We start from the raw sequence: 26,623 nt of genomic DNA on the forward strand, positions 1-26,623 counted from the left end.
TGGGGCGGGGAGGTGATGTGGTGGGACTTTCGGTGTTGACATGTCACTTGTTTCCAGCACGGAGAGGTGGATTTGAAGAGGCTAAGCCCGGATGTGAAGGGACTAGTTAGGAAGCCCTGTGGTCAATCTGGGCCACACAGGGCCAAGTCCTAAAGTGGCCCTACGGATGGAGATTCTGAATATATGTGAGAAGTAAACCTCTAGGACTTGACTGGGTCAGGGTAGGAGAGGCGGTGTGTAGGTGACCCCCAGGGTCCTGGCTAGAGTGCCTGGGTTGCCAGTATTGCCAAGTGAGAGAAGACATGTTATATTCTGAGATGCCATCTGAAGTTCAGGGACCAGGCACGGTCTGAAGATGCAAATTAGAGTATCACCCTCATGTAACCATGAGAGTAAATGAAATCAACCAGGGAGATGGAATCCAGTCAAATAGACCTGGGTTTTGAATCTGAGCTCTGCCATTCACTAGCTGTGTGACCCTGAGTAAGTGACTAAACATTCTGAGCCTCCCTTTTCTCATCTTTAGTGGGATGTTGTTAGTATTATTATTATTAAAATGTCTATCACAGTGCCGAGCACATGGGGGGTGTCTAATTATTATTCTGGCTCCAGCACTTCCTGGCAGTGGAAAACTGAACAAGATGCTTCTGCGTGGTGAGCCTCGGGGTCTCATCTACAATTCCTGCCAGGCATCCACAGTACCTCGTGGAATGGGCGCTCACTAAATGGTTGCTGAACAAATGAAGAAACCTAAAAAACCTGAAATAATACCTACTAACAGAACAGATGAGAAGATTAAACAGGATTCAAAAAACTGTGTAAGATCAATGTAAATGCTAGTGAATTATCTAGCACTTGGAGGGTAGACAACGTTAGTCCCTTCCTCTCTGTCCTTGCTTTTTTTTAACCCATCGTCTTTCTTATTTTAAACCTCTCCTTTTTTATTAGCTCTGCCTTTTCAGATTACAAACATGTGCCAGTCTCCCCTAACCTAATACACTTTCCTTGGATCTTGCTATCTCAGATTCTCATCCAATCATTCTTCACGTTTACCAACTATACTTTTTCTCAACACAAAGCCCTTTTCAATGAACAAGCCATATCTTTTGTTTTGGGGAAAAGTCCCACTTTATTATTACTTTAAAAAAAGGCAAATATCATTTACATAATTGTTCAAGCAGAACTATATAGAGATATTTCATTTTAAAATATATATGTATGTAATATTTCTACTACAGTAATTCATTTCAAGAGGGATTTCATTATGTATCTTCTACGGGGCCCTAAACCGAGAGAGGCAACGTATTCCAATAAACCCCAAGGTGTGGAGATGCTTCAAGTCAGTTCTTCATTAGGAGCCTCAGCATGGGGGCTCCGGAGACCCACACAGAAGGTTTTCCGGAGAGAGCTGAGACGTTCAGATAAGTGAGTTCTGCAAAGAAGGGGTAGCTGGCTGGCTGCGGCAGGCTCACCCCTGGGGTAGAGCGGAGAGAACAGACGGGGGAGTTCTGAGAGGCACCAGAGCTGTCTAAACTCGGGGGGACGGAACCAAGTGAGCGGCAGCAGTAATTGAGTTTCAGTTACCTGCAGGGTGGCGAAATAAAGCAGTAACTTCATCTGCCTGACGTGGGGGAAGTTTGGAGGTGTCCTTGGCATACTCACAGTGAAATCCGTCCCCTTTTGCTGTGTTGGGTGATGGCAGCCACACGGCCCTGGCTTCCCAGTGACAGCCAGCGCGCATCCTGCGAGGCAGCGCCGGTGCGCTACAGCTAATGAAGCATTTCCTGCAGGCGCGTCTCCCAGGGCTCTCTGCGTCCTCTGTCTGAAGGAACGGCACCATGGGAAAATTTAGCGCAGCCAGCATCAGCCATCACCCAAACTCAAAAGAGTCTTTGAATGGCGGAGGGGGGGTGGGGGCCGTTTTCTTTTCCGCCGAGCCCAGGGTTAGAACTGTCCTCGGGTCATTTTCTGTGGGTCTGTACAAACGTGCCGACTGGCAGCGTGCCGTTCTTCACCTGAGCCCGGATTTCAGCTCGGTGCTTTAATGTGAAGACCAGGGCTCTCACCGTCCGCCTGTACGGCCCATTAATGAGGCGGGAGCAGAGATGAAAGGTTTCCCGCTCAATATTTTCAACCAGTAGGTGATCCATCTAAAAAACAGCAAAATTATCAAATTAGGGCCTTACATTGCATACGGATTAAAAAACAAGAGAGGCTGGAACACTCTGCTCAGAGGCTCCCATTAATCAACTGAAATTCAAGGACATCTACTTCCTGTCACAAGAGAAACAGGAAGAGCAAATTAATTCCACCCTGGCAATTAAGGAACAAGGCCATGTGCTTTGTGACAGGGACCTCATTCACAACCCCTGCCGGGTGGTAATATTTGCCATTATAACAGGAAACTGGCCTGAACTAAGCAACGGGTACTGGGCCCTGCACTTTACCAACCAGGAAACGAAGACCAAGGGCAATAAATCAGTATAACAGTTTATACTTTTTTGGGGGGGGTTGTTTTAAAAGTGCCTTTTAACCCCTTACTGCATTTCAGAAGCACTGGATCTGAATCCTAATATGTGTGTAGAGCAGTTTGTAAATCACTTTTCACATTTACCGATCACAACTCCTATTCTCTCATTTTACAGATGAGGAAATGGGTTCAAAGGTAAAAAGTTCAAGGGCTTACAACTGCTAATAGGCAGAGCTGGGACTCTGACCTGGAGCCCCAACTCCAAAGTTCATGTTTCTTCCTTTTCACCATACTGCCTCCTCAACATCCTGAGAGACCAGTGAAGTTCGGAGAGAAGTCTGCAGGGTCAGCTAAGCAGAGCAGGCCTAGGGGGTGCGACCTGTGGCAATTCCGGCGCTGTCTGGCTCAGGCCCAAGTCCTCCTAAGGCCACAGATGTAATTAAAGTAGGAGGACAGATCTGGAACTTTGTCCACATGGTCTGGATCCGGGTCAGGCTGCGCTGCTGGTCAGGGAGCCCCTCCACCCTATCTTTCTTTCCAGGCTCACTCCTCACTATTCCCTCCCTCCTTCCTCAGTCCCCAGCGCCGCCCAGCATGAGCCCGCTAAGCTGCTTTCACATACCTCTGTGCCTCCGCACAGTATGTGTTCCCTCAGCAAGGTACACTTGGAAACGCCTAGGAAACACATTCCAATTTGTATGTCGAAACTTAGCTAAAAAGCAAAAAGCAGTGAATAAGGCTAGTGCAGTCTTTGACTCCATGGAGGGCACAGTCCAGTAAGAAACAGGTAAGGAACTGGGAGTATAAGAGCACTGAATGCTAGGAAAGAGGCCGGAAATGCATGCTGGGACACGGGGGTATAGCAGAGGACCCCAAGCCAGGAGGGCAGGATCTGGCTGGGTAACGTGAGCATCTGCTGTGTGATAAACTCACTGACCAGTACGTATACCTTCTGTGCACTTTTGCTATGTATATATTGCACTGTTGTTTAAAACAAAAAGTTTAAGAATAAAATGCACCAAAAGTAAAAAAGGATCATCTGACATTTAATAAAATATCCTAATATAAGGAACAGACAGACCAAAACAAATAGAGAAAAGAAATTTGGGAGAAATAAGGACCAAATTTCTTTTGGAAGAAAGCAGGGAGCAGAATAGAACTGAGAGAGAAAGACAGGATGAACGCCCAGGCCCAGACATCTGCCTAAGTACAGCAGACAGAAGATGTTCAGGGAAGTGCATGGTCCGGATGACTGACTGACCACCTAGGCTGTGCTGGAGTGAGTGGACTTGGCACCACGGCTGTCCAGAACCCAGGCTCCTCAAGCTTTTCATGGCCTCCTGGGCGGGCACTGACCTAGCCCCTGGCCTGAGGCAGCCCTGGTGGCAGATTACTGCTGGGGGCTGGGAGGCTGGCTGGCTGGCTGCCCAGCATCTGTCCAGAAACACATGCCAGACAGGCTCCTCAGTCCAGTGTGAGGATGGCTAGCCACTGACTGTTAGAGATTCACTTAGTTTAGCAGTCAAGAAAAAAGTGTTTTTTAAAAAAATTTTTGAGGAGAGCAGTTGTTTGGGGAGAAAATAGTATATATACATGCATTTGAAACACAGGTTGTGACCATTCCATCCAATTGTACTATATATATAAAATAAAAAAGAACTTGTAGGGTGCCCTGGAGTTCACTGAACTGGATACTCATACATACATTATTTCACTTAGCAAATAGTCACTGAGTTGCTAGGCTGAGCCTGGCCTGATCTGGGGAGTGTGGAGACTGGGCAGAAGAGACCCGACCCCGACCCTCCAGTACCTCACGGTCCGGGAAGGAGACGGCATGTACCCACACACAGCTGTGGGGTAGTGGAAGAGGTGTTCTCCCCACCATGTGGCGGGAACAGGGAGCGAGTATCTAATAGTTCTCACATCTTCCTGTTACATGAAGGCCAATCAGAATGAAGAAAGGAAGAAAAACACCAGTGATATTAAAATGTAAATTATATGGGAAAATGATTCATCATGTACCCTTGTGTACAGCAAGTTCATTGCACAAAGTGAAGAATGCCTATCTTATAACTGCCTTTGGATAACCCCCGGCCCCCCGCCAAGTTACTGGGTTCTTTCCAATAGGTCCTAACCTCGTGACTTAGGTAAGCCCTTGGGACTGATCTAAAGGACCACAGTCTCACTGAAACCTCAAGAAAAAGGGGTTTTGCTGTGCAATGCAACTGTAGGAATGGGACTAGGAATGCCATTAAAAAACATACAGATTTATTTAGGGACCACATGCCTTCTTGGTCTCTCAAGATCTGCCTGCACTCCTCTTCCTCACAGGTTTTTGCTCTTCTCTGCGTGCTTCAGTATCAATTCTAACTGCCATAGTCTCTCTCCATATTCTACCATCTCTACCCACGGCTTCCGCTTCCTCATCACTCCTCCAACATCCTTTCTGTTTTAACACTCCCACTATTGTTTTCTTAGTATTTCCTAGTTTGCATTTCTTAGAGACAGAATTTGATTTGCCTTCCCTGTTTGTACCCGTGAGTTACTCAGTTGTCCAATCCTGGACGAACTGGCTATCACTGGGAGAAGATCTAAAACATGACCACCTAGAGCTGTCTCCATCAAGGATTCTGGCCTCAGTGGGGAATGGTGCTCTAATCAATTAGTGATGTCTACCACATCTGTAAGCCCTTTAGAAAAAGGGAACAAGGCCTTCTTCCCATGCGTGCCTTAAGTGCAGAACTTCCTACATTGTACTATAACTATCTCCCTCAGAATACTGTGAGAGCCTCTCTAGGGATGAGACTGTGTTGGATCCCTTTCTAAACCCCCCATGCCCAGCACAGGTACTAGCAGATATTTCTTGCTAAGAACTCAGTAAATACTTGCTAAATGAATGTCCTTTTCCCCCTAGGTAACCTCCCTCTGTTCCTACTCTTTCAAATACATCCTACACGTAGTAGATAAAAAATAGAATGTGAAATATAATGCTTCTATTTCATATGTATTTCTAGTTAGCAAAATCCTACCCCTCCCGCAAAGGCCAGTTCAATGGCCACCTCTTCTATAAAACCTTCCCAGAGTCCCCCATCAGATTTCACTTTCTGTCCTTTGTGTGTCTACACCACTTGCTAGTACCACTATTTCAGATCTATTTCATCTTGCCCTGTATTAGTCATTTACAGGCTGTCAGCCAGGAGACAGTAAGCTTTCTTAAGACAGGGAGTGCAGCGCACTCATGTTTGCTTTCTCCCCTGGCACTAGTAGTAGTAGTACTAAACATTTGTTGAATTGAATGTCCACTGGAAGCAAACTTTGTGTGGGTTTTAGTGCACATAGGATGATTGGATTTGTACATATCTAACCACACTCCTTTCTGACCACTTAAATACATTTATAAAAGAGTTGGTCAAAGCCAGAGGTGCAGCCTGAAGCCATTAAACAAAAGAAAAAACTAACAGTTCCATATGGGGACGTACCCCTGACCTGGATCTCATTAGCACCATCTGACAACCAACTGGGCCAACCAGCCAGCATTTCATAACTCTTAATGATACAGGCTCACTTTGAGAATCGGGTTCATTTTTTTTTTAATGACATAATAGGAAAATGATCACAGGCCATGAGGTAGGGAGGAGAGTGGATAATGAGGAAGGGGAAGTAAGAGAATGACACCACAGGGGATGTTCATAAGAGGAAAGATCTAAAAGACAGAGCAGAACAAAGAAGATCTGGAAGGGAGAAAGTAAAGGGGAATGGAGCCAGGGTCTCAACAACGGAGCTTTCATTCATCTGTTCCATTACTCCAAGAACAAGGAAGCAATCCACGACTTTGGAAAGCAAGATCCATATAGTAATAAAGAGACAACTTGGCTGTGTGTGTATACTCCTCATCTGCGGTTTTCGCTAGTAAAGAGCATGACCAAAGCAAAGAGCATGAAAACAATTTTTCTGCAAAAGTGTAATAAGTAGACTTACAAAAACACATTAGGATGGGATTGTAAAGGCTGTTTAGCCATTGGGTCAATAACTTACCAACGACTCACTACTGCCTGATGAAGTACATTTGTTGAGATCAGATGTCTGATCTGACTGCACTCAATGCTGGTTATTGTCAAAGACTAGATACCGACTGGATTAGATGGCTCACTGATTTATCCTAATATGGAAATGTTTCAGATAATAGGTGCTAGGAGTTAACTTTGCTGCAAAAGTGTTTATAATTCTCTGACATATCAAACTGATAAAATTACTATCCATACTGTTTTATGCAACAAAAACAGATTTGATATATATTTTTCTTGGCCAAGGAAGAGAATAAGATGCATACTTTTAATTTTTAAAATCTACTCTTAGGGAACAAAACCACTCAACTATGCTTAATCTGGTATTTTTTCCAATTACATTGGAAAGCATTAACGAATGTATCACTTTTTTAACTTTGCTTTGTAACACTTGAGTGCTTACCACTTGATGTGCCATTTAAAGGATAATTAATGGATAAACTAAAAGGATAATTATTATGGAGTTTAATATAGCAGGCAAACCACTCATTAATCCTTACAAGCACTGCTTCGTTATTATCATTTACTTAAAAAGATACCACAGGGAACTGGTATTTACCAGCACATTAACTACACATTATATACCCACACTCTATGTTTCTGTAATCATTTTGGTTTATTTAAAAAATAAACTTTATTTAAAATATCAAATAGCAAGTCTTGTTGGCTAATCAATATTCTGAAAAATTAGATTTATAATCTTCATATTTTTTCTTTCTTCCAAGGATTTAATTTTCATATTAAAGTTTTCTTTAGGAAAAGGTAAGCCAACTTAGCAGCATAGCAATTTGCTGAACTATCAAATAACATTAAAAATTATAAAAATGAAAAAAAAACATATAGAAAATAATATACAAAATGACACTGACTGATATTGATCAAGATTAAAAAAAAGCACAAATGTAAATAACTGTCAATTTTCTGCCATGTTTAAATAATCAATAAAACTATCCTATGGAACACTAAGCATATAATTGGCTCTTAATAGTGGGATAATCATAACTTTATAGCATTCATTTAAAAAGCTCTAATAATTTACCAAACAGAAAATGCACCAAAATGTTAACATAATTATGTCTGGGTTGGTAAGTTCAATGCTGACCTTCTTGTTCCTTTCTATATTTTTCCCATTTTCTATCATAAGTTTATATTAAAAGACCCAAAACTTTATTTTAAAAAAGTAAATAATATACCACAAGTCTATTCACCTATCTTTTGTGGATGCATAATTAAGATAGAAAGGTTAAAATATTTTTTCACTTAATATAGTAACAGATCTAGCATTTTAATCAGACTTCCGAATTGCTTCTTTCATTAATAATATTAAATTATTCTTAAGGGAACTTTAATAGGAACACCCTAAGAAAAACAAAAATGTAGATGTTGCATGTCTGATTTTTCCAGAGTATAAACTGACCTGTAAGATTTGTCTGATGATGGTGTTTCATATTATTGTTAGTGAGCAAAAATCCCTCCAGCACTGCATCCCGAACCACTAACGTCAGCTGAACTGTTGACTACGAAGATGATAGGAATTATGTCTAGCCAACTGATTATATGTTTTAGAACCAAAGGTATGAATGTGGAAAAAAGTTACTTATTTTGCCATTGATATTCCATAACAGAGTCTACCCCAGAATTTTTGCTTCAGTGGGAAGGGAAAGGATTTTAAACGGAAGGAGACAATGTTCACTAAGTGACTTCTAATCACCAGGCACTGTACTATTCTTTTGTATAAATGGATCATTAGCTCTTTCCAATAACCTTAGATGGTAGGAATAATAATCATTTGACAGATAAAAAATCAAGTGTCAGAAGTGTTAAGGGATTTGCCTAAGGTGCCACAGCTTGAGCCAGGGTTTTAGTCCAGGTTTTGCCAGTTCCTTTCTACAGCACTGTCTCCCAGAATGATTACAAATCCAGACCCTTAAAGAAAAAAAAAAAACAGATCTGCAGCATTACGACTATGAAAGTTCATTATGGAAATGTGAGGCTCATCTAACCAAGATCTCCTAGTAATCACATTCCAACCAGACATTACCTCCAATTCCAATGCTTCTGAGAGTAATTTCTGGGCATTTTTCCTAAATGTCTCAGTTTTGGAATCACTCCGGACTTCGATAGAAGGTCTATCCGCGTGTTTCTCAATGAAAGTTCTCCACTCAGTGTAAACTTCTCTGGCAAGACAAGCCACCTCTGGGTCTGAGTGTTGACGCATCTTGTTCACAGTGTGACCTGGAAGGAGAGAAGGGAAACCAAAGGTTCTGTCTTCTGAAAAATACAGGATAGATGGACTGAAGTGTGTATGACACTTAGCAAGTAATATACATACCTAAAATTTCTGAGGCTCTTGGAAAAAGGAAAACCATTTCTCGAAAATGAAGATTACAAGATAATCACTGGACTAGACAGTGTAGTAAGTCATACAACAGAAACAATCAACAGATACTTAAAACCGAACAACTAAGGTACCAAATCCACAATCCAAAAATTGCAATAAAAGAAAATGAATTAAGCATTTTTCTTATCTTTTTGGTACATACTGTATTTCAGAAAACCAAATAGCTCTAGTTACTGAGGGCATGTTCTTTATTCAGCTAATAAATGTGAAAAGACTGACATTAAAAAGAATTGTTGCCCATAATGAATTCACGAAGGTGATAATCCTCAGTAGATGAGCTCACTGGATGAAAGGTTGATGGGGAAATTTATAATGGCGTTGTCAAACCTGAACCACTGATCAATCAGCATCCCCAAGAGTGGGACTACCAGACACAGGAAGCAATGCACAGCCCTACCTACGAAGTATTCTTGTACCATCTTCTCCTTAAAAAGATGAACTGGAATCCAATGAGTCATCCAAAGCTGACTTCTAGTTTGTAGAAAATATGAGAGGCAGTTGGGTAAGTTATATAGTATGAGGCAACACACAAATCCAGAATGTGGGACATTCTACAGAACAACAGACCTGGTCTAACAGTAAATGGCATTTTTAAAAAGAAGGATAAATTGGCACCATAGCTCAGGAGCTAGAGCACTGGCTTTGTGAAAAAGGGGGTAAGGTCAAGGACTTCTACTGATTAAGAGTCTCTTGAGTCCAAACTATCACGTGTGATGTTCGGAACCCCTCAAGGCCGTCTCCCACAGGGGCCAGAAGAGCCTTCCTTTATTGCACTTTATTATTTTCTCTTTTAGGGATTTCTTTTTCCAAAACATAAACCTGACCATTTCACTGTTCCACTTAAATCTTTCCATTCTGTATCCACATTCACAGCTTGTCACCCAAGTCCCTTCAATCACGTGCCACCCTCCAACCCACTTTCCAGCTTCGTTTCCAGCTACCACACTGTCATCCTATACTGAAGCTACTTGCAACTCCAAAACTCTCCAATATTTTGAAAGTCTCTACTTTGAACATACACTCTGATAAACATTCTGTCTGCCTGGAATACTCCTTCTTCCCACTTCGTCTGGTTGACTTCCCTTCTGTCTTTAAGACACAGTATGGGAGTCCCTTCCTCTAGAAAGTCTTCCTTATACCCCTAGTCTTGGTTGTTACACCTCCTCTGTGCTTCTTTAGCTCCTTGGACTTTACCACAATAATTATTATGATTAGTTGCAACTAGATCAGTTATTTCTCCTGTTCAGCAAAGTGAGCTCCTTGAGGGTAGGAGCTGTGCCGTGTGCATCTGTCTGCATCTCTAGCAGAAAGCATGGTGGCAGGAGGTGGGGGCGGGAGAGCAGGAGTCCAAGAGCTGTTGTGGAATGAGGGGCTCGTATGAAGAATAACTTATTTTTACTAAAATATTTATGCAAGGGGGAAAATACCATATTATATAATAGAAAATTAGTAAAGTCATGCCAATATATTAAAGTTAATTTAATATAATCTCAATAAAAAATCTTAATAGGCTGGGCTGTTTTTATTAGAATACAACCTATCTTGCTAGACTTATAGAAATATAAATGGGTAAATATATAAAATATTATTTTGAAAAAAGAAATCAGGTATAAGTAGCTTTGTAAAATATGAGAATATATTATAAGCAACAATAATTAAAATTATATGGACTAGCACCAAAAAAACCCCTACTAAATTAAAAAGTTCATAAATAGACCGTATTATACACAAGAATTTAATATATAATAAAAAGAATCATCACTGAACAAAGGAAAGCAGAAAAAGGCTTTAAATTTGGGGGAAAGCTCATTAGCCGACTGTGCAGGCCAACACCCAATGGCTCCTTCACTCCCCGCACATCTGTGGAAGGCCCACTCTTACGCAGGGCACTCGTCACACAGGGCTGAACGAGAAAAAGTACCTGCTTTTACGGTTCTGTGATGAGCATCCTGCAGATGAAAAATAAATGTAACTCTAAAGGGAAAATGAGGGTCTTTAACTTCTCAATCTAGCCAATCATCTACCTAGAAATGGCACCTAGCCTCCTACTGCCCAGAGAAAGGAATGTACCAACGCCTTCACCGGGAGAGGGGAGTGGAGTGTCTCGAGGTGCTTCCTGGACTGGACGGCAATGCTTAGTGAGGTGCTTCCGAAACACACACATCACTCAAAAGCTGGTCACTACTCAACATTTGCTTTCTGAGTAGAGGTCTCCATATCCTTGCGATTATTCATTCAGCGAACACATTTTTGTTGGTCACTGTTATAGATGCTAAAAATAAAGAGATAAATGAGACACTGGAGGACCTTGAGAGCTAAGTTCAGGCCATTGTAATACCTTAGTACTAAACACCTTCTTTATGCCTGGTCCTGAGGGTACAGAGAGGAAAAAGACACAGTCCCTGGAATTTAACCTACTCTCACCCTGCCAAGGTGTGCAAAGAAGATTTATGTTAAAAAAAATTCATTCGGGTACTGTGTGTGGCAGTGAAAAGCTAAAAACAACTTACAAGCTCACCATTAAGAGTCCAATTTGTTAAATAAATTATAGTCCGTTCAAACAATAAATATTTTGCAGCCATTAAAGACTAGAATAATTCAATATGGAAAGGTGATTATTCAGTTAAGTGGAAAAAGAAAACAGATTCTCAGAAGAGCGGACACAGTATGAGCCAATATTTATTTATTACATAATTTATAACAGAAATTACATTTATGTAATAAACACATGTGTGTGTTTATACGCAGAGGGAAAGGTCTAAAAGAATTTATAATGAAATCATCATGGGTGTCCTCTGAGAAGTGGGACCGTGAGTGTGTGTCTGCTCGGCCCAGTTTGTGACCTGTGGGCTGGCTCACCTGTGAGCGGCCCTGGTGGTGCAGGCTGTGGGGCACCGAGTGGTGCTCACACTTGGGCTTCTCTGGAACGCAGACCCTGCTCTCTATGTGGTCCCTAGCTTATCTTTTTCTCTCCCCATAAGAGGCTCTGTTGACCTAGCTTTATGTATGAGAACTGAAGACACGGAAGTTTTCAAACAGAATCCTCTACTTGTCAAACCAATGGCCCTCACCATCCTGATGTCACTTGATCCTTCAACGGCATCCGACACGCTCGCTGCCTTCCTCCTTCTGACATACTCTCTTCTACTGCTCGTGAGACACCACCTGTTACTGCTTTCCCTCTTCCTTTTCTATCTCTTCTGCTGGCTGCATATGCCTTGCTCAGCCTTTATCTGTGAAGCCCAGCTGGGGTGTTGTCCGTGGCCTCCTCTCTTCTTCCCCCGCCTGCCTTCCCTGAGTAACCCTACCTATTCCTGTGGTCCAACTACCACCTGCAGGCAGAGGACCACCACACATGCATTTCCAGCCCGAAGGTTCACACTGACCACAAGACCCAAACATCCAGTCCCCTACTGGACATCCCTACGTGCTTATTTTGCAACATCTCGGTCTCAACATTTCCACAATGGAAAATGAATTATTATCCCCCTCTTCCTGTATTTCTTATCACACAATGGCACCACCATTCACCCACCAAGTAAGGCTCCTTAGCATTTCTTGTACCTTTCCCTTTTCCTCTTCAGCTCCCTCTTCATCCTCACTGCTGCCCTGGTACAGGTCCCCGTCACCTCTCTATAGGCCTATCGAAATGATTTACTATTGCAATCTTTGGTCCCAGTCTGGCCTTCTCCAGTTTATTCTCTATCCCGAAGTGAAAAATAACCTTTTTAAAACACAATTTGATCACATCACTCCCTTACCAAAAAACCCTTCAGTGGCTCTCTCCACTGCCCTCAAATTAATTTTTAAGTATAGCATTTGAGCTCTGGATGACCTGAACTTCTTTGGCCTTACTTCTTACCAGGTCGCCCTCTTTCCTTCCTCCCCTCACACCCAGCCCTCCCGCCCCTTCATCTCCATGCACCACACTCTAGCCACTGAGAGCAGCTTGCACATCCTCATTTTGNTGGCCTTCTCCAGTTTATTCTCTATCCCGAAGTGAAAAATAACCTTTTTAAAACACAATTTGATCACATCACTCCCTTACCTAAAAACCCTTCAGTGGCTCTCTCCACTGCCCTCAAATTAATTTTTAAGTATAGCATTTGAGCTCTGGATGACCTGAACTTCTTTGGCCTTACCTCTTACCAGGTCGCCCTCTTTCCTTCCTCCCCTCACACCCAGCCCTCCCGCCCCTTCATCTCCATGCACCACACTCTAGCCACTGAGAGCAGCTTGCACATCCTCATTTTGGTTCTGGCTCTCTGGGCTTCTCATTTCTGTGCCTTCGCTCACTGTTCCCTTCGACTGGAATGTTTAAATGCTCGCCCTCCCTTCTAAACTGCAAACATCCGGAGGGCAGAACCTGCACCTTACTCCAAATTACAGCCCCAGCTCCCAGAATAGTGCCTAGCACAGAATAATCAACAAATGTTTGCTGGACTGAATCAAAGTTAAATTTAAAAATTTACACTTGGCTCTCAAATTGGCTTTGTACTAACATTTGAATGCGGATGCAGCTGATTGGGAAAATCACCAGATGTGAACAAAACAATGGGATGAAACTGTGAAGAACTGAATCCGAAGGTGATGGGAAAATCAAAAGCTTGTAATTCTTCCCCATTGCTAATAATTCTTCCTGCGTACTACTCCAGATTTTATATGAGTTATTCAGTTTTTATAACTAAGCAATGAATTAAATACTATTTTTATATCTCTTTTTACAAGTGAGAAACTGAAGGTCAGCAAAGCAACAAGCTCCAGGTCTCACAGTAAGAGAGGAAGCCAGGGTTTGAATGCAAATGGCTTGACTCCAGGGCCTGCACTTAACCACTCGCACCCTGTATCTCTGTCAGTAGGGACTGGACCACAGGCAGCGCTCTGTAAGGCTCTACTGAGGTCACGCTGTTTACCTTCCTGGTATTCCCATATCAGAAGAGAACAGGCCTTGTGAAGTGGCCACAGGGCTTAAAGCTCCCGGCCTGCAGGGGGCAGCACACCCCACAGATAACTCTCACAGGACCCCCACCCAGACTGGTGGTCCCCAGGCTCTGCCAATATCAAGAAAACCACCCCAGGATGGGCGGGGCTGTACAGGAGCTCAACGAGATGCAAGCTTTGTCAGCAAGCGGAAGGAGTCTCCAAAGAAGAGTGACAGCAGGAAAGGTGGTCTGGGCAGGAAATGAGAAGGGGAGACAAGGTCTGGGGAACCCTCTTCTAGCAAAAACAAGGCAAAAATCATACATTTTGGACCACAAAAGGAATTTCGTGATAACGGTAATGATGCCAGTTAACCACTGTGCTGAACGCTTTGCACACCTCAACTCGCTTCATTCTCAGGACAACCCTATGAGGTGGGTGCTGCTGTGGTTCCCCATCGTACAGGTACAGAGCCTGAGGAACTTGCGAAGGACACGGCACGTAAGCAGCAGCACCAGGTTTCAAAGGTAGGCAGTTTGGCTCCAGAGTTCATGCTCTAACCCCAGGTTACTGCCTCTGGTGATAACACTCTTCTACCTTCATCTGATTCGGTTGAAAAAAATGAGGATCCATGACCTTTCCCCAAGGTCACAAGTTGGTCAGTAGCTACATGAAAGAAGTTAATGGTCTGCGAAAGTCATTATTTGCTCCATGAAGTTTGTTTTAAAGCAAGCAGTGCAACTGGCTGATCTTATGATCTTAGCCAAGTCCCCTGGATTTAAGGGTAGGGGGCTTCTGCATCCCGGCACATTAAGCTAAATTCCCTGCAGGAAGCAATCTTTCACTCATTTAATAAACATTACCACATGCCAGATTATGTACCAGGCCCTGTGCTAGACACTGGGGGAGAATGTTGACCAACCGCAGCCCTGCACTCAAGGAGCTCCAGGTAGGTCTAGGCACAGAAGACACCTAGAGACAAAACTGTGGAACTGTTACAGGCACTAAGACAGTACTTAAAGGGGAACTCCACGGAGGATCAAGGGACAGAGGAGGCAATTCAGCTAGGAAAAGGGCCAGGAAATACCAGCAAAGAGGCAAATTCTCATCCTGGGTCTTGACAATGACTCAAGGAGACAGGACTTACAGAGGAAGTGGAGTGAACAGGATTTGGGAACCTGAAATAGCATGGCATCATTTGAGGGCTAATGGCAGGCAAAATAGTGGTCCCCCAAAACAGCCATGCCCCATTCCACAGAACCTGTAAATACGTGGAAAAGGGGACTTTGCAGATGTGATTAGGGTTAAGGACCCTGAGCTAGGGTGGACTAGCCTGGATTATCCACCGGCCTGGATTATTGGTGGGCCCCATCTACTCACACACCTTAAAGGTAGAAGAGAGAAAAGGGTGAGTCAGAGATGAGGTGTGAGAAGAATTCAACCCTCCAGCTCTGAAGATGCAGGAAGGGAACCGCAACCTAAGGAATACGGGAGGCTTCTAGAAATTGGAGAAGGCAAGAAAGATTCTCCCTGAGTCTCCAGAAGGAACGCAGCCCTGCCAACACCTTGATGTTAGCCCACTGAGGCCCACACAACCACCAGATAATAAATCTGTGTTTTAAAACACCCATTTTATGGCAATTTGTTATGGCATTAAACACAGAAAATGAACACAGAGCCTATCATACTTGGGGATTGCTGATGAAGAAGGAATCTACGACACAAGTTAAGACTAGAAGGCCAAAGGTCCTTGCCATTAACTTCTCCCGTGACCTTGGGCAAGTCAAATCACATATCTATCCATTCACCCACCCACTCACTCATCCACTCAATTTGTTCATTCAACAAACATTTTTAGCTTCACAGAGATTATATTTCATCTGGATCTTGAAGGACAAGTAAAAGCTTGCCATGGACAAAGGAGCATCTTTAGGTTTCAGGAGGTGGCATGACGTGGTATAAGGATATCTCACTTAGCTTTGTCACTTACTATGTGGTTTTCTGACCTGGACAAGTTACTTTAAGCTCTCTAAGCCTCACTTTTCCCACTTGTAAAGAAGAGAAAATAACAATTACCTTCCAAAATTGTTTTGTGGTTCAAATGAGGTCATAGTTGGGAAAGCACTTAGTAAGTACAGGTTTTCCTGTTGTTAATCAATCATAAATGAAAATAAGACATCTCTGAAATCAGATCACTATGATTGACACAAGACTTTTCCAAGAATATTCGCATATAGAGCATTGCAAAGTGGGGCACCTGGGGCACACCTGCTCTCCAGGTTGAGGGTGCAAGGCTTCACTCTGCTGCCTCATCAGCCACCTACTTGATACCTTGTGCTCACTGGTATCCTTTAAAATAAAGGTATCCAGCCCTGACTGGTGTGGCTCAGAGGGTTGGGTATCATCACTCAAAGCAAAATGTCACCAGTTCTGTTCCCAGTCAGGACACAGGCCTGGGTTGTAGGTTTGGTCCTTGGTCAGGTCGCATACAAGAGGCAACTGATCGATGTTTCTCTCTCTCTCTGCTTCCCTCTCTCTAAAAATAAACAAATAAAAATCTCTTTTAAAAAACCCGTTAAGCCCCGGCTGGTGTGGCTCAGTGGATTAGCACCAGCCTGTAAACCAAAGGGTCGCCCGTTTGACTCCCAGTCAGGACACGCGCCTGGGTTGCGGACTGGGTCCCGAGTTGGGGGCGTGCGGGAGGCAACTGATTGATGTTTCTCTGCCTTGCTTTCTCTCTCCCTTCCCCTCTCTCTATAAATAAATAAGTAAAATCTTAAAATAATAAAATAAAATAAAGGTACCCACTCACAGAGTCCCCGTTAAGTGGCACGTCCAAAGGCTTTCTCCTGGCTGGCCCTCAACTTCCCAGCCCACATGAGAACAGCGAGGCCACGCATTTCCCTTGCCTCTTAAACCACTCTCCTCCTTGGCCTTCACGTTCCAGTACAGAAGTCCTGGTTCCCTTCTCCCTCTAATTACACTCCCTCTGCTCTTTTACTAGCTCCTCTTCCCACGTCCCCACCATGAATCCTCCACCCCTTAGTTCTACCCCTTAGCCCTTTAATCTTTTTTTACCTAGCATTCATCCACTTAGGTGACATTAAGCAAATGACTTCCAAATATGTATTTTTAGTTTAAATCTCTCACGTGAGCTTCAGTCCCACATCTCCGATTAACCGCTAGACATTTCTACCTGCAAAGTTCCAGTCAGAGAAAAATGCTAGGGGCATTGCTAAAATGGGGATACTAGGAGAAACCTTGCATTTGAGGTACACACGAAAGGCCACTAAATTCTGCTTAAAAGACATGAGTTTGAGCAGATGGCAGAACCCACAGAGATGGTCCACTAATATACAGGCACATACGGTGAGGGTCCAGGGCACAATGGCAGTCTGCTGCTAACCAGGAAAGAGCACTGTCCCAAGAGGCCTGGGTTCTCGTTATATCTGGTGCTAACTCACTATGTGGCCCTGGGTAAGTCACTGCATCTCTCTGGGTCTGTTTCCTCCTTTATAAATGTAGGTAGCTAAATGGAATTAAGTGTTATGAACCTGACATTTACAAAGTACAGAAACAGCAAAAATTATACGATCTCAATAGTAAACGGACAAAGAACATAAACAATTCATAAAAAAAGAACAAAGTGCCAATGAACACATGGAAAACAATTCATTCTCTGCAGCAAGTGAAAACAACCTATTTTAGCCTATATTAATTAGTAAGATTTTAAGAAAATGGTAGGAATATAAATTGAAACAGCATTTCTAAAAATCTAAGATTCAAAGTGGAATCAGGACAGGAGCTACACACTCGAGAGCTGTCTGAATTAAGGCCTCTGTTAAGCTCGAGAGGGGACAGGCTCTCTGTGAAAATATTCTAAAGCGGCAGCAAGACTGAGGTTGGAGTTTTAGGGAAAAGCTCCCCATTAGAAAACAGAGAACAGGGACTGAAGAAAGAGAAAGACAAGAAACAGGAATCTAAAAAGCTACAAAGAGCCATGGAGAAAACTCTTATTCGAACTTGTCATTTTCATTCATTCAATGAATATATACATCCTGCGCTCCACCTATATGCCACACTAACGCTGGAAATACCAGTGTGAAATGCCACTGCAGTGTGTCGCATGGTCCTGCTGGCCTAGGGTTACTATTTAAGTGAAAAATACAGAAGTAAACAATTAAATAAGTAATTACAAACTCAGGTAAGGGCTATGAAAGAAATAAACATTAAAAAACCAACTGGCAACAAGTTCAGTGTCATTTATGTTGACAGTAAAAAGATTAATCAATGGTCTCAAATGCATGGTTCTGGGAAGATGAGAAACAAGACTATTGGATTGGATGGAATGAAACCACCTGTATCCTAGGAGAGAATAAGGGTGGTTGTGGGCGGGGCCAGCACGGAAAGCGTTCAGTGAAGGAATGGGAGGCACAGAAATGGCAGTTGTGATTATTAATAATTTTTAAAGGAATCTGGCTACAAAGGGAAGAAGAAAATCAAAGTGTCTGTAAGAGATAGCAAAGATAAATTAAAGGGCAAGATTTGTGTCTGTCTGAAGGCAGAAAGGACCAGCGAAGAGGGTAAGAGTGGCCACAGAACAGAGGCGTCTTGGCCTCCTCATCCCCAGTCAATCCCGCATTCTTCCTGATACGGTCTTTCTACAGATCTGTCAGTCAACAGGTTGGAATCTCTCCCATTTTAAAATGACAACTTCCTTCAACCCCACATTCCCTTTCTGATGTTACTCTCTTTTTTCTTTCAATTCTTGAAAGAATTATTTTCACAGTTTCATTTCCTTACCACCTTCTCATTCCTCAACCTTCTGCCCTGAACCCTGCCCTTGACCTTACCAAAATCATTTATGATTTTAACTTGCAAAATCTAATGTATAATTTTTAGACTTTAACATATTTGACTCTTTGAGAACAACAAATGCCACTGACCTAGAAACACGCCTTCACATTTCAAGACAGCATTCTCTCCTGTTCCCCTTATCACACCTTGTCAGTCTCCTCTGGTAAGTCTCCTAAATATTGGTATGCTTCAGGATTTTGGATTTGGCTCTATGCTTTTCTTCGTTTAAAAAAAAAGTTTTTTTTAATCCTCACCCAAGGATATATTTATTGATTTGAGGGACAGAGAGACACACTGATGTGAGAGAGAAACATCGACTGGCTGCCTCCTATATGTGCCCTAACCAGGGGTAGAACTCGCAACCTAGGTATATGCCCTGACCAGAGATCAAACATGCAACTGTTGGTGTATGAGATGATGCTCCAACCAACGGAGCCACCCAGCCTGGACTATGCTTTTCTTAAATACTCTTCCTGGGCAAGCTTACCTATTTGCATTGCCTCAGTTTCTAACTATATGTTGACGATGACTCCCAAGTATATACTTAGAGTCTCTCCTTAGCTTTAGCCTGTACATCCAACATTCTCTTGGACATTTCCTCCTGGATGTCCCACGGTATGTCCAACACAGTAAGTCTAAAACTGAATTTATTGATCTCCCCACTTCCAAACCTGCTGTCCTCTATCTTAATGAGTGGCGCTCCCACACACCTACTTGGCCATAACAGAAATCTAGGCTTCAGCCTTCGCTCCTTTATCTTCATTCCCAACATCCAATCTGTGGCTTGGTTCTTTAAGATTTTATTCCATGTATGTCTCTTGGTTCTTACTATACTTCTCCAGCCCCATGACTGCTACCCCATCCAGGCTACCCGCATTTCTCAACCGGATGTTTAGTAGCTTCCTCACTGGGCTTTCTGCTTCTAGGTTTGCTTTTCTCCAACACTTCCTCCACATGGTAGCCAGATGATGTTTTTCTAAAATGCTAATGTGTGTATGTCACTCTTCCATTCAAAATCCAGTCCCATTCCAGTTCAGAACTACATCGACTACCTTTAGGGTTTCAGGGTTTATCACGGACTAAAGCTATCCTTTCACTGCAGTAAAACTAGAATCTAGATTTTAAAAACCACCTCATTCCCTCCTTCAAAAATGTAAGCAGAGCCCTGGCTGGTGTGGTTCAATGGACCGAGTGCCAGCCTGTGCACTAAAGGGTTGCAAGCCAGGTCCTGGGGGGCATGAGAGGCAACCGCATATTGATGTTTCTCTCCCTCTCTCCCTCCCTCCCCCTCTCTCTATAAATAAGCAAATAAGTAAGTAAGTAAATAAATAAATAATGTAAGCAGAAGCTAAAGGGTTCAGCTCAGGGAGGGTGGGGTTAAACTAAGGGCTGATGCAGATAGCCACACTGCTAAAATACTTATTTTCGGGTCAGTGGTGAAGAGGGAGAGCTAATCCTGGGACCCTCGTGCCGACCTGGGACCCCTGAGAAGTCTGCTAAAGGATTCCAGGTCAGAGGGGACCCGTCACTATCGCTAGAAACAAAAAAAGAAAAGAAGCTAATCCCCTCTAGAGGGAAGCGTCTCCAATTTAGTCCCACTCAATTCCCACAGATTAAAGGAAAATAATGTCTCACAATTAAAAATCAACAAACACCGGGAGGGCAGCAGAATAAACGACAGATTTAAACTGCCGAGGACTACACATGCGAGAACAGTCAGATGAGAAATACAGAAGAACTGCACAGTAAGTGTTTAAAGAAATAAGAGGCCCAATCACAAGAATGTACAAATAATATTTAGAAGAGCCAGATTTAGGGAGAAATGAAACTTACAAAAATGAAAAACAATTTTTGAGATAAAAAACTCAATGTACAGATTAAATAGCAAATTAGAGTCAGCTAAAAGAGAATTGGTGATTTGGAAGATCTGTATCTGAAGAAACTGCTCAAGACATGACAAGAGACAAGAAGATAAAAAATATATGACAAATAAGCTAAGGGGTATGAAAAATAAAAGGTCGAACATACTTCTAATTATAGATCCCAGAACAAAGAAATAGAATGAAAGAGAGGTACTTTTGAAGGGAAAATGGCTATAAAGTTTCTACAAATGAACAGAAACATGCACGACCAAGAAGTAAAATAAATCTTAGTTAAATAAAAAGAAATATATATTGTGGGAGCCATTCTACAAGACACCCCCCAATGACCCCCAACTCTTGGTATTCATAACATGTGTGTAGTTGCCCCCAAATTGTACCGGGGTGGACTGTGTGCCCAACAGAGTATGAGAGAAGCAACGGTACGTCACTTCTGACATTAGTTATAAAAGACACTGTAGCTTCCACCTTGGTTGTTCCCTCTTGAATCACCTGTCCAGGAGAACGTCAGCTGCCATGTCATGAGCCACCCTACAGAGAGGCCTGCGTGTTGAAGAACTAAGGCCTCCTGCCTGAATCCTGGGAGTGAGCCATTTTGAGTCAATCCTTAAGCCCTGGTCAAACTTTCAGATGACTACAGCCACAGCCAACAGCTTGACTGAACCTCTAAGAGACTGTGAGTCAGAACCACCAGATAAGCAGCTCTCCAATTCCTGACTTTCAGAAAAACTATGTGAGATAAAAATACTTAAGCTGCTAAATTTTTTAAAGAGACTGTTTATTTATTTTTAGAGAGAGGGAAAGGGAGGGAGAAAAAGAGGGAGAGAAACATCAACTGGTTGACTCTCACATGGTCCCAGCTTGGGACCCATCCTGCAACCCAGGCAGGTGGCCTACCCGGAATCGAACCAGTGACCGTGCAGTTCGCAGGCTGGTTCCTAATCCACTAAGCTACACCAGCCAGGGCAAGCTGCTAAATTTGGGGGTAATTTTTATACAGGGATAGATATCTAATACACATGCTAAGACCAAAAAGTTCTGAATGGCTTACAAAGAACCTTCTCTATCTGGTACAGATTGTCTCCCCAGCTTGAAGTCAAACACATCAAACTTGTTTTAGTTTCTGCAGTGCATCCTGTTCTCTCCCACCTCCAGCCCTGTGTAGAGCTCACATAACATACCTCCTGCCTGACACATTCTTCAGCACCTTCTCCTCTACTCCCAACGCATATATTCCGTAGACTAACTTTCCCGGTCATCAGAGCATTCATCACATTGTCCAACAGTCTTGTTAAATGTCTGTCCTTCCATTAGACTGCAGGCTTCAAAGAGGTGTGCAAAATATCTGCCTCCATTATTATGCCGGCACAGTTCCTAGCACAAAGAAGGCCCTCAGTAAATATTTGTCTCTTATAGCCCACAGGACAGGGACAGGCAGGAGGCTAAAGGTGGAAGAATGTAAACATGTTCAGGCAATGATCCAAATGAATCTTGAGCTTAGCAATTGTCGTAAGTACAAAGAAATCAAGAAACCCTTACGTCAGGTTTAGGGAAGCTTGGGGTAGGGTAAAGACGCAAAAGTTGGATGGTTTCCAGTTCCTCCCAAGTCAAGCCACCTTGTTGTGGTTTCATTATGACTCTTGAATTGAAATCGCTGATCAGACACACCCATTCTTAAAAGCACACTCAAAGAACAAATAGAAATGATTTAAAAAAATTATCATGATCTGTATTTGTAGAATAATTCCAGCCTATTATGTTGATATTTAAAATCTGATCATAAATAGTAACTGTGGTGTGTGCCTAAATATGAACAGACACATACAAACATGTAAATATATACATGTCATAAAATATTAATCACTAGTACCCTCTACTGGTGGAAATACCTTATCTGCTCATATGAATGGTCTTATTGCCCTCTAGTGACCACAACCTATAAAGAGAAAATCCACCAGCAGATGGGAGCAGTTCCTTGGCTATAATGATAGGGTTTTATGTTCTTTAAGCATCTAATTTTCTCAGATTCTGGTTTATATTACAGGGGTGCAACTCTCAAGACTCTAGGGGGTTCTCTGGGGGATTTCACACAGCTCTTGCCAGCTGTTCGCACCAGTATGTAGCTGCTCTCTCTTCTGCTTCTCATGAACAAGAGGTCAAGGGGAGGCAGAGAAGGCAATGGCTGCACCAGTGTGAGGGCAAGAACAGCAGCTGTGAATGACTCCCCTGGACTCCCCAGGGAGTCGGGAGCAGCTTGAAGAACACATGGTGGCCCTCCCTTGCATGTCATTCACAGGTGGGTACTGCAGTAAAATGGCAGTTCAATCTAGGCCCTGACTTACCTTTTCAATACCTCCAATGCTGTGACAAATGACGTAGCAGCAAGGGATGCTATCATTTTGTTTTTATTTACCATACTTTGCAAGTTATTTCTACTCCAGACAGAAAAGCCAAGCCTCTTTCAAGATTTAACTGAAATGTCACCTCTTTCATGAAGCCGTTTCTGAATTCCCCAGGTGAAGGTGACCACTCCATTCTTTATGTCAGCACATACCTTATATAGATCAGAATGGTACTCAGGACATTATCTTGATTTTTTAATTTATAACCTGTAGTTTCTTAATGTTCACATTTGTCTACATGCTTATTTTTCCACCAAATCCTAAGTTCCTTGAGTTCACAAACCATGCCTTATTTTTGCACACTCAAAATGTTAACTGGCCAAAGATCACTGCCAGTTACTAGTTCATGAAGTTAGCATAGAAACTAAAGTATTTAGAAACTTTAAGAGCAATTTAACAGAATAATTCTACACCTGTTGAATAAAATTTTTAAAAATGGGGTCTGTATTTTGTATATTTTAATTTTATTTTTCTGGTAATTAAAAAAAAAATGTATGATGAGGTCTGTCCGGAAAAAGTCCAGCCATTATTTATACAATGAGAACATTTTGTGCAACATCAATGTAACCTGGCAGCCAAGGAGAGTAGACTGAAATGCACATGTGTGAACAATGACAACTTCACTGTACTAGTCAGTGGGGGTGGTAGACACCACTGAGTAAGCATGTGTACTGTGTGGCTGCATGTGTAAACGAATTTACATCAAACTTTGCATTAAGCTTGATCATTCCTCTGTGGAAACTATTCAGATGATTCAGAAGGCCACAGCTATGGGCAACTGGTGATTGGCAGCTGCACCATGACAACATGCCTGCTCATGCATCATCTCATGCAGAGTTTTCTGTGAAACATGAAATCTCCCAGGTGACTCAGCTCCCCTATAGCCCAGATTTGATGCCATGACTTCCAGCTCCCCTCCCCCCCAAAAGTCATCTTTGAAAAGGAAGAGATTTCAGACTGTTGATGAGACTGAGGAAAATACGACAGGGCAGCTGATGGCGACTGGGAGGACTGTGTGAGGTCCCAAGGTGCCTACTTCGAAGAGGACTGAGGTGTCATTGTCCTATGTACAATGTTTCTTGTATCAAGGATCTTCTTCAATAAATATCTCTTTTTCATATTGTATGGCTAGGTACCTTCTGTACAGACTATGAAAATCTGGTGTGCTACCAATGGAAACTTTTTAAAATAACAGTCTCTTACCACGTATAGTTTGAAAAGCACATAACTTAGTTGTTGAGTGAGGGAGGAAAGGAAGAAGGAAGGAGACAAAATATAAGCACTTTGTATAACATTCAGAAAGAACATACCTATCCTTGTTGATTTTAAAACTTCCCTGGAGGGTATTTTCTTCTTTAATTCTCGTAAGGTTTCAACCAGATTCTCTTTGGTTTGATCAGGAAGCTCCAACATAGTTTTCCATCTTTTTATGTCTTCTACAACCACAACTCTCTGGGAAAAAGAACAGTCATTTGGAAAATGGAACATTTTCATTAGAAAGACATCTGCCTTCACCTGAGCTAATGGGGCTCCTATTGACATCTGAATTATTGATTATGACCTGAACCACAGCACAGTGTGTGTGATAGCCCCAAATGATGGGTAATTGCTTAAAAGCAGGTCCTGCTTACTGCAAATCAGGAAGAGAGTTGCATCTATTAGGAAAAGTGCAAGTTTTAATCTTACCATGTCAGACACCACTGGGCACTTAGCAGGGAGAAGCAATAAGGATAAGAAGAAAAGAAAAACGATGCTGAGGTGAATCAACCCTATAGCTCACTAAAGTGTTTTAATTCATAGACAAGGACAGAGAGCAGAAAAGTCATAAAGACATATTTATTTCAACAATAGAAGCATACTTCAACAGTTCCCACTTCCTAGATGATATAATTGAAACTGTCTCATGTTTGAAGAATTTTTTAAAATTTCAAATAGAGGTAGACGAATTCACTATTTTGAATAAAAAAGTGAACATTTTGCCATTTTTCATAAATAAAACATTACGAAGTTTAAATTTCCTTACATCCTTCACCAAACTCCTTCCCCTCCTGTTTCTAGAAGAAACTGCCTTACTTCCATTAAGTATAAAATTTTAACAATTAAGGAATATGAGAAGGGACAGGAAAGTTCTTTGTTCTGTGTTGCAACTTTTCTGTTGTTTCTATAGTAAACAGACACAAAATAATAAAGTTGTTTTTCTAATTTAAGAATTCTTACCTTGATGGCTATTACCCTGGGGAGGGGACCCAGTTAGAGAATGGGAGGGGGTTTGGGGGCTCTGGGATTCGGGCAATGTCCTGCTTCTTGATGTGGATACTGGTGACACAGGTGTGTTCACTTTGCGAAAATCTGTCACCATGTCCACTCATGGTTTGTCCATTTTTCTACGTGCATGTGACAGTTCACTAAAAAGCAGCAACAAAAAAGTCTCAACTGCCTCCCCGGGCTGGGGTCTGCTTCCCGCCTAGCAAGGGTGCTGGGAGGAGGCGGCACCAGACTCTCCCACTTCCCTGTCTCTGCTCCTCCTCCTCCCCCATCTGCTTCCTTGCTTTGATCTCTGACTCTCCCAGGTTCAAAGACTGGGAGGAGGAGAGGTGAAGACAGGAAAAGCTGTACTTTTGGTTGTGATACTGTGCTAATCAGGTTTTAGTGCACTGGGATATTTTCAATAGGAAGAAGGTATAAGTATCGTATCATTCTGCAACTTGCTTTTTCACTCAATATATTTTATTCATTTATTCACATTGATATATATAAAGCCAGATGAACCACTTTAATAGTATTTTATATACAAATGTCTTAGAGCTCTAAAATCTATTCTCCTAATGAATATTAAGGGTTATAAATAATGTGACTTTAAACTATATATACAAAATAGGAGAAATAGAAATATATAAATGTAAATATACAGATATATATCTCCATGCATGGTAATAAGTATGGGGTTCTACTTCATTATAGTGAACTCTTTTTTTCATCCAAAACCCTGGGAAGATCCCAATCTTTATGCTGTTTCATTGGACTAATGGAATTTCTCTAGCTCATTTTTCTCAAACACGTTAGCCCTGTTTTGGCCTTCAGCTTCAAACGCAGGTTACTAGCCTGAGGACTTATCCCCATTCTGGCCCTAAAACCCCAGTCCCTTAAGCTTTACATCTGGTTTCAATAGAACTATTCAACTTCAGCTCCCACTTGCAGTTCTGGGTTTACATTTCCTCGTACCTGAGGATTTCTCGTTCTTGCTTTCAAGTTCAGCTCTGTGTTAGGAGACTTTTTATTCAGTACTTCCACATGGTCAAAATGAGGTTCAGGGTTCCACTCAGCTCATTCTAGCATATGGAACTGCAGAAGCCCACACTCTTCAGCATGGCATAAAAGGCCTCACACGACTTCACTCTTGACATCCTTTTCAGCCTCATCATTTGCTCCAGATACACCAAAGGATTTAAAGCCGCCTAAATGAATCGCAGTATTTCACTCTCTGCCTCGGATGCTCTTTCTTCACCTATTTATTTTTTAAGATTCTCTTTAAGCATCACCTCCTCTATGAAGCCATTCTTGCCTCTCTCCAACCACATTCGAGCATAATCCTTTTTGGGTCCCTTTGTATTCTGCACAGACTTCTATTA

General features: G+C 42.3%; 1 protein-coding gene across 3 annotated transcripts in view; it reads right to left on the bottom strand.

Moving 5' to 3' along the window:
- Window positions 1-1,118: 1,118 nt before the first annotated feature.
- Window positions 1,119-26,623, bottom strand: part of TCEANC2 (transcription elongation factor A N-terminal and central domain containing 2) — a 31,671-nt gene continuing 6,166 nt past the window's right edge. For all 3 annotated transcript variants that reach the window (XM_037043203.1, XM_037043200.1, XM_037043201.1), the window contains exons 3-5: window positions 24,305-24,446; window positions 8,576-8,769; window positions 1,119-2,150 (exon numbers count right to left, since the gene is read on the bottom strand). In XM_037043203.1, coding sequence (XP_036899098.1) covers window positions 1,962-2,150; window positions 8,576-8,769; window positions 24,305-24,446 — 525 coding nt within the window. In that variant the 3' untranslated portion in view covers window positions 1,119-1,961. The remainder of the gene's footprint in view (window positions 2,151-8,575; window positions 8,770-24,304; window positions 24,447-26,623) is intronic.

The sequence above is a fragment of the Sturnira hondurensis genome, unplaced genomic scaffold, assembly GCF_014824575.4.
Source record: "Sturnira hondurensis isolate 20B ecotype Veracruz unplaced genomic scaffold, ASM1482457v3 Scaffold0004068, whole genome shotgun sequence".
NCBI classification, from domain to species: domain Eukaryota; kingdom Metazoa; phylum Chordata; class Mammalia; order Chiroptera; family Phyllostomidae; genus Sturnira; species Sturnira hondurensis.